At 35.7% G+C, this 15469-nt stretch overlaps 1 protein-coding gene and 1 non-coding gene across 5 annotated transcripts in view; both read right to left on the reverse strand.

The window, feature by feature from the left end:
• The window catches only part of CCSER2 (coiled-coil serine rich protein 2), a 186406-nt gene that overhangs the window by 100682 nt on the left and 70255 nt on the right, over window positions 1–15469 (reverse strand). For all 4 annotated transcript variants that reach the window (XM_045783491.2, XM_045783492.2, XM_045783494.2 and 1 more), the window contains one exon: window positions 2396–2486. In XM_045783491.2, the coding sequence (XP_045639447.1) occupies window positions 2396–2486 (91 nt within the window). The remainder of the gene's footprint in view (window positions 1–2395; window positions 2487–15469) is intronic.
• LOC123783157 (U6 spliceosomal RNA) lies at window positions 13537–13642 on the reverse strand. The gene has a single exon (XR_006777139.1). It is a non-coding gene; the product is annotated as a U6 spliceosomal RNA (small nuclear RNA).

The raw sequence follows: 15469 nt of genomic DNA on the forward strand, positions 1-15469 counted from the left end.
CGGAAAGCTACATATTTTAGACTTATGTTCTGCTTTCTTCAGTGTTCAGTTAGCTGAAAACAGTCAATACCTGTTTGCCTTCTCCGAGGAAAATCTACAATATATGTGAGATGTTATACCTCAGGGGTCCCTCCTACTTTTCACAAGTCCCCAGCCAAGATCTCAAAGACTTTAAATTTCCTATGATTCCAATTTTATGTAACATGAGGTTAACTTTTTGTTGTCCTGTAAAGATGAGGCAGGCTCTAATACCGATTCCTTTAGCTCAGAAAGGGTATAAAGTTTCCAAAGAGAAGTTAAAATCTGTCAAAGTAAAATGCATTATCTAGGATGTGATTTATTCCAAGGAAGTATTTCCCTCACTCCTTACTACCAGCCCTTAAAACTTCACATGAAATCTCTTAGATCAACATCTCATTTCCCCCCATAACTGGCCATGGTTATGTTTTCCCTCTGTGTTCTACAATATTTTTCCACTTGTTCTTCCAGGCCACTAATTTGGATTTCAACAGCCGCTATGCTTTCTGTCATCTACTGAACTGTTCTGTTAGGAAATCCAGAAAGCACTGTGCTGCAACTGTATTTCATTAAGTGCTTTCACTATTATACCTTGGGCCACTCTAATCCTGGGAGTTCTGTTGTTTTTCCCTATTCTTCCTGAATGTTGGCTGTGCTTTTTCTTTCTCAGTTGACTGGAACTCAGCTCTGGTTGCCAGAGTATCCCAGGTGACAGAAGAACCATGAGAAAGTGCTACAGTCTCTACCCCTGTGGTAAAGTAGATATTGTTCTCAGCTCTTCACTCTCTCCTTTAGTAGACTTATATATTTAGTGTCCTTTGCCACAGCGTTTCTCACTGCAAACAGAATACACTTTCCAGTCCCACTGGTATTAGGCTTGGCCATATAACTTGCTTTGGCCATCAGAATGTGGGCAGAAGTAACAGTGTGTTGGTTCTAAGTCAAGACCCTAAGAGATATTATATGCATGTTTCTGTTCAGCCTGTTGTCCTTCTGCCATCTGCCATGACAGCAACCTGCTCCAGGTAATCCTGGTCTCAAAATGAAGAAACAAGGAGCAGACCTGAACTTGATCCCACAGCCTGAGCTGTTCCAGCTAATCTATAAATCCATGAATAAGGAAAATATATATTTATTTTGAAAGCCACTGAGATTCTGAGATTGTTACACAGCATCCTGGCAGCACGGAGGGGAAAAAAAGTGACAAAGGTGAGCTCCTAGTACCCTCAATAGCACTAGAACAAATACCTGCCCTCTCCGAAATATCCCTGAATTTTTCTAAAATCATGTATAAAAAGGACTTCACCACCTTGCCGCTGAGAGGCCCGAGAGACCAGGCAAATGTTCACTGACAGGGAATCCACAGATCTTCTGGAGCCATTCCTCTTCCCAGAGGATTCTCATTTCAACCCTTGCCCCAGGGGCTTTTTTAGGCTGGTCTCTGATTCTGGATCAGTCCTTAAGATAGAAAATCCTACAAATATTAAGTCAGTGGGGGCAAGAGTACCTAGGTCCCTCTTGCATACGGATTGTCTAAATCTCTACTCCAGCAGTTACTGGGATCCAAAGAGGAAGAGAGATTGGATGTGGGAGTAAAAAAAAAAGTGGAATGATTCATTCAGGAGGTCACCATTTTCCTAGAATTAATCTTTTTAAAATTTTCAGAATTGATGTTTTAAAAATAATATTCATCCTTAGTAAAACTTATTTATCAGAAGTAAAACTTAATGAGTTTTACTGATGTTTCACAAGCCAAATGATATCTGTTTCCCCAAATTATTTCTTCTTAGAATCAAAATGAAACAAAGGGAAGAAAAGCTGGATATATACACAAGGACAAAAAGGACAAATCCTATCTATTAGGATTTTTTGTAATAGAGATATACAATTTTATTGGATCACACAAAATTATATCTAAGGCCTACAAAATCAAGGTTTTAAACATTTAAATAAGTTTGCAAATGAATCTGTTTAATATCACTTAAGAATGATTCTCAGTCTGACAAGACTTCCTCCATTGAGACTAGGAAGTTTGTAAATAACAAGTATTAAATTGGTCCTAGACAAGCAGCTCAATGATATATGCCTCTGGAGTCTCAAAGTTGTCCTCGCTTACCATTTTATTTTTTTATTTATTTAAAAAAAAAAAGATTTTATTTATTTATTTGACAGAGATAGGGACAGCCAGCGAGAGAGGGAACACAAGCAGGGGGAGTGGGAGAGGAAGAAGCAGGCTCATAGCAGAGGAGCCTGATGTGGGGCTCGATCCCACGAGGGGCTCGATCCCACGTGGGGCTCGATCCCATAACGCCGGGATCATGCCCTGAGCCAAAGGCAGACGCTTAACCGCTGCGCCACCCAGGCGCCCCTCACTTACCATTTTCAAGAGGAGCATCCTCAGGCAAATCCACATCAAGCATAAGGTCATCGTCCTCAAGGTCACATGATTCAAGATTATTCAGAATATCCTGTGAACAAAAGCAGTAAAAAATGCTATAACCTACCTCAAAAAATGTATGTAATCATTAGTTTTAAAAACATCACTCTATGATAGTCTGAATTTACTCAATGTTTATGTTATAAAAATAAATTTTTAGATAAAATTTTTTAATAAAAAAGATTCAGTTTACTTGTTAAACTATCTGTAACATTCTTCTCCTACTCTTCCTCCCACCAAGAAATTTTTAATTCATTTTTAAAAACTTACACAATGCTCACTCTCTGTAAGATATTGTTCTAAGTACTTTACAAATATTAATTCGTTTATTTAATCTTCAAAATAATCCTATGATTTAATGGTTAGTACAATTACTAGAAATTAATGTACAGAGAGCCAAAATAGGATGTAAACACAAAAGGTCTACCTCCTGAGTCCGTGCTTTTACCAATTTCCTTGATAACATGAATAATCAAAGCTGGTAAAGAATCTCCCAAAACTTACTCATATTTGGTGTGAGATGTTGTGTTTATTATTGGACCACTCATGTAAAATAACAAAAGCATTTAACTACATGATTATTCCATTTCCTTTCTTGTGCCAAACCCACCTACTCTTACCTTCAGCACCACTACTATCCTGGCTTGGTTTGCCTTAATTTGTTTTTTCTATAAAAGACAAATAGTACTGGACTAGTCAAACTGGTATAAGCAGCCACTCCTGGGTTCTATTTGCAACTCTGCCAGCTCTCACCTATCCTGAGAAAAGTAATGTTTTGCTTTCAAAGACTCGTATTCTGAAGACTAACTAGCAAAATAAAAACTAGTTTAAAGTCAGGAACTCAGTTTGACCTGTAGCCCACTAAAGGATCCTTCCAATCCAAGAACTGATTCAATACTGCAAGACCTTTCATTAGTATATATAAATAAAAAGATTTAAAAATCCACAAATTTTTAAACAATTTAGAGATTATGGACTTGAAAAACTCTTATAGATGGGGGATGTCTACTTTATTACAGATGATATGAATAAAATTAGAATTTGTTTCCTATGTTGGGTATTCCACCCAAAGCTTTCCAATTTTGTGTTGTTGGCCTTCCTTCCACAATGCACTGAGGACTAAAAGCAAATGGAATAATTGTTTCTGAAAAAGCAGAAACAAACAAACAAAAACACCTCTGGATAATTATTTAACCTTGACACAAAAAGGGATTATTTCACAGAACCGCTTTCCATCATGAAATATCTGCTGTCCTTAACAGATAAGTCTTCCTAAAAGCAAAAAAAAAAAAGATGGACATGGAAAAAAACTGGCAAAGGCCGTAATAGACAATTCACAAAATAAAAAATAAACAGCCAATAAATATGTAGGAAAAAATGCTAACACCAATATTGATTTACCACAATTGAAAATAATCTAGTATTCATTAATATTCCAGATAGGATTAGATCCATAAACTTTCTGAAAGCCAATTTGTCAATATTTAACTAAAACCTTTTTTAAAAAGACAAGTTTTTCCTTTGTCTTTTTAGCCCTCAGACAAATGCAAAAAAATCTATGTGTTAAGTATGGTTACTGCAGCATTATTTAGAATGGCAAAAAAGTAGAAATGCCCAAAAACAGAAAAATGGCTAAACACAAAGTATGACACAGTCATACAAGAGAATATTATGTTTTCTTAAAAAATAATAATGAAAATATATTTACAGACATGGAAAGATGTCAACTGGGGAAAAAACAGACTGGGTTGTTTCTAATCTTTTGCTCTTACAGATGTTTTGATGAGTCCCTATAAGTCAAAAGGAAATTAAAATAAATGAGTCTAACTGTGTATTAAGTTGATGGCATTATACTCAGAGAGAAACTATATGAGGAAAAAATTTCAAACTATTTTCAGTAGTTACATTATGGACAGTAGTACTGGTGTCATTATCCTGGTTGGGCATACATGGGTATAAATAAAAACAGTTATATTGGTGTTTGTTGAAAAATGGATTCTCATATTTAAAAAAAGAAAATAAGGATGTAAAAAACAATGAAATTAAAACCCTATGTTCCTGAATATAAGTACAAAGTATTGGTGTTAACACAAAATGTTTTTAATCTTAAATGAAAAAATACATTTTTCCACTGAAAAGGCCTAGATATTAATTTTAAAAAACTAGGTCTATAAAACAGAATGTACAGAATTATCCATTTTATGAAAAAAAAAAAAAACAATAACACTGTATAACATGCAAAGAAAAAAGCTGAAAGGAAGCCAAAACATAGGTTATGGAGTTTTTCTTTTTCTTTGTTTTCTTTTGTTTTTGTTAGAGTACTTGCATTTTCTCATTTTCTGCATTAAGCATTGACTTATGTACTTTTACTAAAAAAAAAAAACCATATCTCCTACAAAAACATTTAGCTGTCTGTGTATATATAAGTATGTGTGAAACAAATTAATGTTGGGTGCCCCAAGCCAGCTCTGATAAATAAGGATGCAGCAAAGAATCAAAGGCAATAGAGAACCTCATTTTCTTTTTTTTTTTTTTTTTTTAAAGATTTTATTTATTTATTCGACAGAGATAGAGACAGCCAGCGAGAGAGGGAACACAAGCAGGGGGAGTGGGAGAGGAAGAAGCAGGCCCATAGCGGAGGAGCCTGATGTGGGGCTCGATCCCACAACGCCAGGATCACGCCCTGAGCCGAAGGCAGACGCTTAACCGCTGTGCCACCCAGGCGCCCCGAGAACCTCATTTTCTAAATCTAGAACAGGCCTTGGTTTGCTGAGACACACCAATCAGGAAAAGCCGCACTGCCACCACTGCCAAAAAGATGTTCAACTTTTAATGACTAACTAAACCCTACATTTGTTTTGTGTCATTTTCTGTAGGTTTCATTTTATAATGAAAGGTTTAAAAAATTAATCTTAAAGAATGAGAATGAGCCTGTTCTAACGAATGTCAAAGTAACAGAATAATTATGATATCCCTCTTAGAAGGTACTAAAAAAGCCCAGTGGAAAAGGAAGGGGAACACAGTTATCAGTAGTTACAGGAAGGAAGGGAGGGAGGGGAAAACATCCATATTTATGCCTCAAACTTAACACTCACCAATAAATCATTGCATATGTTTCATAAATTTATCTAGTCACATGGGAAGATGGTCTGTAGCATGGGGGTAGGGGAAACAAGACTGCATATGTAAAATATGACTTCATCTTTAATGCTGAAAAATACATCAGGATGGTGATAAGCCAAAGGATTATTACAATTTTCCAATATGTGAGGTAAAACGTACTTATGCTCTTTATATTCTTTTTTATTTTTCTGTAGTAAGCTTTTATAATATGCAAAACTTCATGCTGGAAAAAGTCTACCCTTCTTGGCATCAGCAGAGAAGTTCAAACCACAGAATCCTAGCCTGAGTGTGGGAACCCATCAACCTGACACATCCCTTAACCACACTAAAAATCAGAGCTATCTGCCCCTCTTAACTTCACTCAAACTATCCTGAGCCACTTTGGGTACCTGCCCTGCTCTCCCCAGAAAGCATCATTATGTGAGTAATAAATCATTTCATACCCTCTTAGTATACAGTCTTGACATCTAAACAAATTTGGGGAGAGGGAAGTTGACCCTGTCCCTCCACATGGCAACTGAAAGACACACTCTCTCTTTTTTTTTTTTTTTAAGATTTTATTTATTTATTTGACAGAGAGAGACAGCCAGAGAGAGGGAACACAAGCAGGGGGAGGGGGAGAGGAAGAAGCAGGCTCCCAGTGGAGGAACTTGATGCTGGGCTCGATATCATAACGCCGGGATCACGCCCTGAGCCGAAGGCAGATGCTTAACGACTGAGCCACCCAGGCGCCCCAGAAAGACACACTCTCAATAACTCTGCACATATAGTAACCAATATATGGAAGGCACAAGATATACCCACGTCTTTGTCAAGAGTTTAGCTAAACTACTCTATATCACTGCTTTGGCATCCATTTTGTGTGGACAAGGCACCTGCAGGGGACTTGAACTGAAACTAGCCCCTCCCATGAGTTCATGCCCTACATAATAGTCCCAGCATCACAAGCAAATGTAAATTCCTGATATGACTTCCCAACAGTCCTGGTGAGCAATAATCACCCTGCCTCCCAGGAAGGCGGCCTTCCCCTTGTGCGCCCCTTAAATAATCCCACGTGGGGCTTATCAAAACTCTGCTCTTTTCAGTTTGAACTGACCAATTTAGGAATCCCAAAGCACTCTAATCATCGACCCTAATGAAGTCACATTCCCCAGGTCCTGTGACTCTCCCTACCTGCACTTCTATGGCCCCTCCAGGCATGCCAAATACTTCCTTTAGAAGCTGTTAGTAATAAACTTCTCTATTTCAATTTCCCTTGTGGTCTTTTACTGAACTTGGGTTCACCATCCAAAACTCCAGGGCTCTACTTTACAAATGTTAATTTAACAAAGTTTCAACAGTCCTCCGAGGCTACCTGTCTTCCCTCAAACAGACAGTTCCTTTACAGTATGGTAATGGCTCAACTACCATGAAAGCACAATGGATGGATATCTAAGTCTTGGAATGTCAACGAAAACCTAAAACAAAGTCAAGTCAGAGAAAATCTAAAGGACAAGCAAATATGGGGGCCTCTAGAACATGGAAGAGGGGAATACCTTCTGCATAAACAGTATGCTAAGGACAAGGAATCAAAAAGCATAATCTATTCTAAGTGTTAGCAAATTTATTTTTAAATGACAAAAAGTAAATACTTAGATTTTGCAGGCCCACAGACAAAATCAGTATATTATATAGGTACATATATAACCATTTGAAATGTAACCACCTAAAATGTAAAAAACATTTTTCAGCCTGTGAAAAACCAGGTGGTTGTCCACATGTAGCTTATATGACACAGTCTGCTGACCTGCTCAATGCAAATAATTCCAAGTAGTTCATTAATACTTGTTAAGGACTGAGTGTCTGTATTTTCCCAAAGTTCTTATATTGAAGCCCTAGCCCACAATATGAGGGTATGCGGAGCTGGGTTCTTCAGGAGGTAATTATAGTTTTAAACAGCGTCATGAGGGTGGGAATCCCCTAATGGGATTAGTGTCTTTATAAGAAGGGAAAGAAACCAGAGCATACACTCCCTCCCTCTCCCAACCACGTGAGTATATAGTTAGAAGGTGGCTGTCTGCAAGCTAGGAAGAGGGTCTTCACCAGGAAATGAATTTGCCAACACCTTGATCTTGGACTTCTAGCCTCCAAAACTGTGAAATAAATGTCTGTTGTTTAAGCCACTCAGTCTACAGTATTTTCTTATTGTAGCCCTTGGTGACTAATACACCACTCAAACAGAGTATAACAGGAAAAAACAGAGAAGTAGATCTACATCATGAACAACTATTTAGGCCATATTAAGTAGTTTGGACTTTATGTCAATGAAAGGGGTATGACTGATGAGTTTTCACAAGTGGTAAATTGAGATTCACATTAAAGAAACATTATCCTGGCTGCTGTGTACAAAATGAATTTAAGTAGGGAAGAAAAAGCAGTTTTGCGGATACTGCAGAATCCATGTGACATATGATGGTGGCCTGACATTCATCAGTGTCAGTGAGAATGAAGAATAAGCAGTTATGAAACATACTGAGGAGTTAGGATCTATAGAACCAAAACTCGCTGAGAAGTAAGGAAGGAGCCATGAATAACTCCTTGGTTCCTGGCTTAAGAAACAAATGGATAATTCCTACTCATTGAAATAAAGTATAAAAAAAGGAAAATCAAATCTGGTAGGAGATAAAAGATTTAATATCTAATTTTAGAACCTGGTAATTTTGACATGCTTGCTGCATCTTGAGAAGACATGTTCAGCAGATGACAATATATGAGTGTAGAGTTGGGCAAAGAGATTTGATATGTGGGAGTCAGCACCACAGATGACAGATAAAAGATGCTGAATAAGGAGTTTCACAAAAGAGACAGTGCAGAGTTGAAGACTGGATTCTAACATCTGTTTTAGACAATTTTCCCCTATTCATCTTTATAGGAGGTCTATGTTTCTCAGAGTTATATCAGAGATATTACTGAGACTTTTCAGTAAGGAACCAGGCAAAGAGAGAAAGAAAAAAAAATTGATCTACTGTAATTTTTCTTCACCAGCTTAGAAATCTGTCATCTGTACAGGTTAGGAGCTGTATTATTATAGAAAGAAAGAAAAACATGTAGCATGGAGACTGGTTAACATGGGAAAGAGTTTCTGTTCCCATGTTTGTTACGCCAGGCTCCTCTAACTGGCAAGCCTGTACTTACTGAGAGCCAATATTCACATATATCTGTTTTAGTTGGGAGACCATCTAATAAGACCATTAGCTGGGAGTACGACAAAGAAAACCTAAGTCTGTATATTCTGGCTCCCAGAGGCTTCCCACAAGACTCACTGGAATTAAAACTCTGAATACATATTAGCAGAATCATCACAGGATTTCCTTGACTTCTGAGAATACCTTTCCATTCAAACAGAGCAAGCTATGAGATGGTGGGCCACTTCTTCCTTCCATGAATCCCTCCTTAACTAATAAACTGGAGAAAGCCTCCAAGTTTTTGAGAAATGAATAGCACTATCACTATCTGCTATAATTATCATGCAGTAAAATTAATTTTTTCTTATGGTACATAGTTTATGAAATTTAAAATACATATTAATTTGTGTAAACACCAATACAATTAGGACACAAATAGTATCTTCAACTGAAAAATCTCCCTTGTACTACCCAGTTATATTTACACCTGCCACCCACCCATATCCCCAACAAACAATCCTCTGTTCTCCATCACTACAGTTTTGTTTTTCAAGACTGTCATATAAATGGAATCATACAGTTTGTAACCCTTTCAGACTGGCTTCTTACACTCAACAGACTCCCTTTAAGATTCACCTAAATCAGGGCACCTCGGTGGCTCAGTTGGTTAAGCGTCTGCCTTTGGCTCAAGTCATGATCCCAGGGTCCTGAGTTCAAGTTCTGCGTCAGGCTCCTTGCTCAGTGGGTAGCCTGCTTCTCCCTCTGCCTCCTGCTCCCCCTGGTTGTGGTCTCCCTCTCTCTCTCTGTCTCTCACAAATAAATAAATAAAATCTTTTAAAAAAATTCACCTAAGTCACTGAATATATCAATAATTCATTACTTTTTATTGCTGAGTGGTATTCCACTGCATAGATGTACCAGTTTGTGTATCCATGTACTCACTGAAGGACATTTTGGTTTTTCCAGTTTTTAGCTATTATAAATAAAAGTATTACAAACATTCATGTACAGGTTTTTGTGTGAATACAAACTTTCATCTCCAGGAGTGGTGGGGATTGCTGGGTGACATAGTAAGTGTATGTTTAACGTCTTAAGAAACTTCTAAACCATTTCTCAGAGTTGCTGTAAGGTTCTGCATTCTACTTATCAGTAAGACTGGCCTTTCCCATACTTGACTGCAAATCTGAAGACAGCATCTCTTGTTTCCAGTTTAAGACCTTAGTCCCTGCTTCCAAAGAGCTCAGTGGAGACCTTATTCCAAAAAATTGTTTCTCTGTTCTAACCTGTGTGGGGTTAACTGAATGACTGACACAAAGTGCATGTCTTTGTTTTGCCTAACTTGGAATTCACAAAGGGTGGAAAAGTAATGGGCATTGCTCAAACCCACTGTGAGGCAAACAATCCACAATCACCCTGGAGCAAAATATTATAGTTGACACACATAACTGAATACTGAGAGACTAAGAAAAAGGCTAGGGAGAGTGTTCCCTTGGGAAATTAGATAATTCAAAGGTGCCATGTATAGTGGGGAATTTATTTATTTATTTATTTGAGAAAGAGGAAGTGCACCTGTGCACATGGTGGGGGAGAGGCAGAGGGAGAGAGAGAATCTTAAGCAGGCTCCACACCCAGCATGGAAGCCAACACAGGGCTCAATCTCACAACCCTGAGATCATGACTTGAGCTGAAATCAAGAGTCAGATACTCAACTGACCGGGCAACCCAGATATCCCTATAGCTGGGAATTTAGGAAGCCACAGAAAAATCCAGGGCAGGATACATTCTCAGTAAAGACCAAAGAGGACCCAAAGCTTTCAACTCTAACTGATCTCTAGGCTCAGAAAAAGTAGTAAGTGAAGGTTAAGGCAGAGTTGTAAATCATCAGGCTAAGCACTGAAGGAGTACCCGAACAAAGAGCCAAAATGCAAAGATGAAGGATTTTTTTTACCACAATTAAAAATTAAGAAAGAACAATTAACTGTTAACTCTTAAGAATTAAGAGAGTATACAGTTGTAAACTTACATTTTTGCATACCTACTTGATGCCAGGTATTGTGATAAGCATTTCAAATAAATTATCTTGATTTGGTCCTCATGAAAAAAAAAATCACAAAAATTTCAATAGCAGATTTGAACAGGGAGAAGAAAGAATCAACAAATCTGAAGATTTGTCCATTGCAATTATTCAGGCTACACAGAAGAAAGAAAAACAATGAATAAAAATAAAAAGCCCAATCAAAACCACGATGAGATACTGCTTCGCACCAGTCAGAATGGCTAAAATTAATAAGTCAGGAAACAATAGATTTTGGTGAAGATGCAGAGAAAGGGGAACCTTCTTAAACTGTTGGTGGAAATGCGAACTGGTGCAGCCACTCTGGAAAACAGTATAGATGTTCCTCAAAAAGTTAAAAACAGAACTACCTTATGACCCAGAAATTGCACTACAAGGTATTTATCCAGAGGATACAAACATAGTGATTCAAAGGGGCACATATACCCCAATGTTTATAGCAACAATGTCCACAATAGCCAAAATATGGAAAGAGCGCAGATGTCCATCGACAGATGAATGGATAAAGAAGATGTGGTGTGTATACACATACACACACACACACAGAAATATTACTCAACCATCAAAAAGAATGAAATCTTGCCATTTGCAACAATGGGGATGGAACTAGAGATTATTACGCTAAGCAAAATAAGTCAGAAAAAGACAAATACTGTATGATTTTATTTTTTATATGTGAAACTTAGGAAACAAAACAGATGAACACAGGGGAAGGGAAGGAAAAATAAAGTAAGATGAAAACAGAGAGGGAGGCAAACCATAAGGGCCTCTTAACTATAGGAAACAAACTGAGGGTTGCTGGAGGGGGAGGTAGATAGGAGGATGGAGTACTGGGTGATGGGAATTAAGGACGGCACTTGATGTAATGAGCACTGGGTGTCATATGCAACTGATGAATCACTAAATTCAACCCCTGAATCTAATAATACCCCATATGTTGATTAAATTGAATTTAAATAATATTTTTTTAAAAGCCTGAAAGGTTTCTGAATACACAGTCAAGGCATTCCAACATATGTATGCTAAGAACTTCAGAAGGAGAATGAAAAACAGGCAGAAAGAATATTTGAAAAAATAATGGCCAAAAACTTCTCAAATTTGAAAAAAGACAGGGATTTACATATTGAAGAAACAAACTGAATTACAAAAAGGATAAACGCAGACAGCACACCAAGACATATTATATTTGAATTCTCAAAAGCCAAAGATAAAGTGAAAAGATGTAAAGCTCCAAGAGAAAAACAATGCACTATATGCAAGGGATCCATAGTAAGATTAAGAGCCAAGTTCTCATCACAAAGCATGGAGGCCAGAAGCCTATGGGATGGCATGTTTAAAGTGCTGAAAGAACACTCAACCAAGAATTCTCTATCCAGAAAAACTATTCTTCAAAAATGAAGGAGAAATTAAGAGATTACAAAATAAAACCAAAACCCAAAAAACCTGAGTTTGTAACTAGTAGGCCTGCCTTACAAAAATGCTAAGGGGAGTCATTCAGGCACAAATACATAAAACAAGAATTTTATGTTAATGTGTACACAATGTATTAAGGTATAATTTGTGAAAATAACATAAAAAGAAGGGGAACAAAACTTGTATAGGAACAGAGTTTTTGTATACTACTGAAGCTAAGTTTGTATCAATTAAAAATAGGTTGTCGTAAACAGGATTTTCATTGTAATTCCTAGGTAACCAAAAAAATATTTTAGATATACACATTTGAAAAATTAGAAGAGAATCAAAATGGTATATTGTAAAAAATCAATTAAACCCAACGAAGCAGCAATTGAGGAAATGAGAAACAAAAGTATAAGACATGCAGGAAAAAAAATAGCAAAATGAAATAACAAAATCATTCTATATCTGTGACTACTGTAAATGTAAATGGATTAAATACCCCATATGGCAGAGACTGTCAGTGTGGTTTAAAAAAAAATCCAACTGTACAGTCACCTTAGACTCACACTGTATCCAAAGACACATATAGGTTAAAAATAAAAGGATGAAAAATATATTCCATGCAAACAGGAACCAGAAGACAGCTGGGTGGCCACACAGCAGACAAAACACTTTAAGTCAAAACTACTACAAGAAATAAAAAACAATATTATATATTGATACTATCTGAATTAATCGAGAAGATTTAACAATTACAGACATGTATGTACCAATCAATAGAGCAAAATATATGAAGCAAAGATTGACAAATTTGAAGGGGGAAATAGAAAGTTCTACAATAATACCTGGAAATTCAATACTACACTTTCAATAATGAATAGAATATCTGGATAGAAGACTGTTATGGAAATAGAGAACTTGAACAATACTATAAACCAATTAGACTTGAAAGATAAACATACATATAGGTACAGATATATTTAAATATATATAACACATAGATTTATATTTATATAAATTATAAATATGTAATCATATTTATATTACATTACATATAAAATAAAAATTCAATTATATAAACATACATATATGTATACATACAAAAGAAAAAAAATCTACCCAACAAAATCAGACTACACATGGGACATATTCTCCAAGATACAACATGTTATTCACAAAATAATCCTCAATAACTTTTTAAAAACTGAATTCACAAGAAATCTTGGTCTAAATTACAAACCATAACAGAAAAACCTGGAAAATTCACATATATGAAAATTGAACAATGCATTTTTTTAAGTACTTTGCAACAGGTTTTTATTAAAAATTTGGAATGCTTCACAAATTTGCATGTCATCCTTGCCTGGAGCCATGCTAATCTTCCCCAAATTGTTCCAATTTTAGTATATGTGCTGCTGAACCAAGCACTGAACAACATATTCTTAATAAACTGATCAAAGAAAGATCACAGGAGAAATCAGAAAATACTTAAGAGAAAAATTAGAGTGAAAATACAACATACCAAAACTTATGGAATGGAGCAAAAACAGTGCTCAGAGTGAAATTTTTTGCAGCAAATGCCTACCTTAAAAAGAGAAGAAAAATCTAACACTCAATAATCTAACTACAGCTTATGGAGCTAGAAAAAGAATAGAAAAATAACCCCAAAGTTAGCAGAGGAAAAAAAAAATAAAGATCAGTGCAGAAAAAAATATAGCAGAAAACAGAAAAACAGAAAAATCAATGAAACCAAAAGTTGGGTTTTTTGAAAAGTACAAATATGACAAACCATTAGCTATACTGACAAAGAAAAAAAGACAGACAAAACTAAAAATAACTAAAATCAGAAGCAAAAATGGGGACATTACTTCCAACCTTACTAGAACAAAAAGGATTTTAAGAGAGTATTATGAACACTATGAACAACAGTACACAAATTAACAGATAAATGGACAAATTTTAGATGCATAGAAGTTACCAAAATGACTCGAGAAAAAAATAGAAAATCTAAACAAACTTATACAAGAGACATGAGCAGTAATCACAAACCTCCCAATAAAATAAAAACAACAACAACTTACCAAATCAGATGGCTTAACTGGTGAATTCTACCAAAAATTTAAAGAATTAATACAATTCCTTTTCAAACTCTTCAAAAAAATATAACACTTCCTAATTCATTCTATGAGCACAGAATTACCCTGATACAAATGCCAGACAAAAACACTACAAGAAAACTACAAACCAATATCCTTGTGATATGAATATAAAAATATAAATACATAATAATAAATTCAACCAATCAGCATATCAAAAAGATTATATGCCTGGGATTTATCCCAGGAATACAAAGATAGTTCCAGATATGAAAATCAATCAACGTAATATACCGCATTAATAGAAGAAAATAACCACATCACCTCAATTAATGCAGAAATAGCATTCGACAAAATTGATCATCCTTTCATAACAAAAATATTCAGTAAAGCAGAAATATAATGGAACTTTCTCAACATGATAAAGGACCTTTGTAAAACACCCATACCTAATATACTCGATAGAAAAAGACTGAAAGTTTATTTCCCTAAAATCAGAAGCAAAACAAGGATGTATGCTTTCACCATTGCTATTCAACAATGTACTGGAGGTTCTAGCCAGAACACAAGAAAATTAAATAAAAAGGCATTTGAATTGGAAAAGAAGTAAAGCTATCTTTTTTCACAGATGACATGATTTTACTTTTTCAATACTGTTTTGATATTTGGGGCACCATAGGATGATATATATATATATATATCATGAATCCACAAAAGAACTACTAAAGCTAATAATAAACTCAGCAAAGTTGCAGGGTACAATATCAACACTGAAAAATCAGTTATTTTTTTTCTACACACCAAAAGGAACAATAAAAAAAAAAAATTAAGAAAACAATTCCATTAACAATGGCATCCAAAAAAAAAAAAAAAAGCCTAGAATAAATTTAACCAAGGAGGTAAAAGACTTACATGCTGAAAAGTACAAAATATGGCTGAAAGAAACTAAAAAAGACCTAGATAAACAAAAAAGACATTTTGTGCTCATAAACTGTAAGAATTAATGTTGTTAAAATGGCTACTAATCAAAGTAATCTGTATTTTCAGTGAAATCTTTCAAAATTCGAATGGCCTTTGTGGTAGAAATGAAAAAAACTGATTTTAAAATTCAAATGAAAGTGTGAGGTGCCTCAAATATCAAAACAGTACTGGAAAAGTA

This window comes from Ursus americanus, chromosome 6 (assembly GCF_024610735.1).
Source record: "Ursus americanus isolate L20-20 chromosome 6, mUrsAme1.1.p, whole genome shotgun sequence".
NCBI classification, from domain to species: Eukaryota; Metazoa; Chordata; class Mammalia; order Carnivora; family Ursidae; genus Ursus; species Ursus americanus.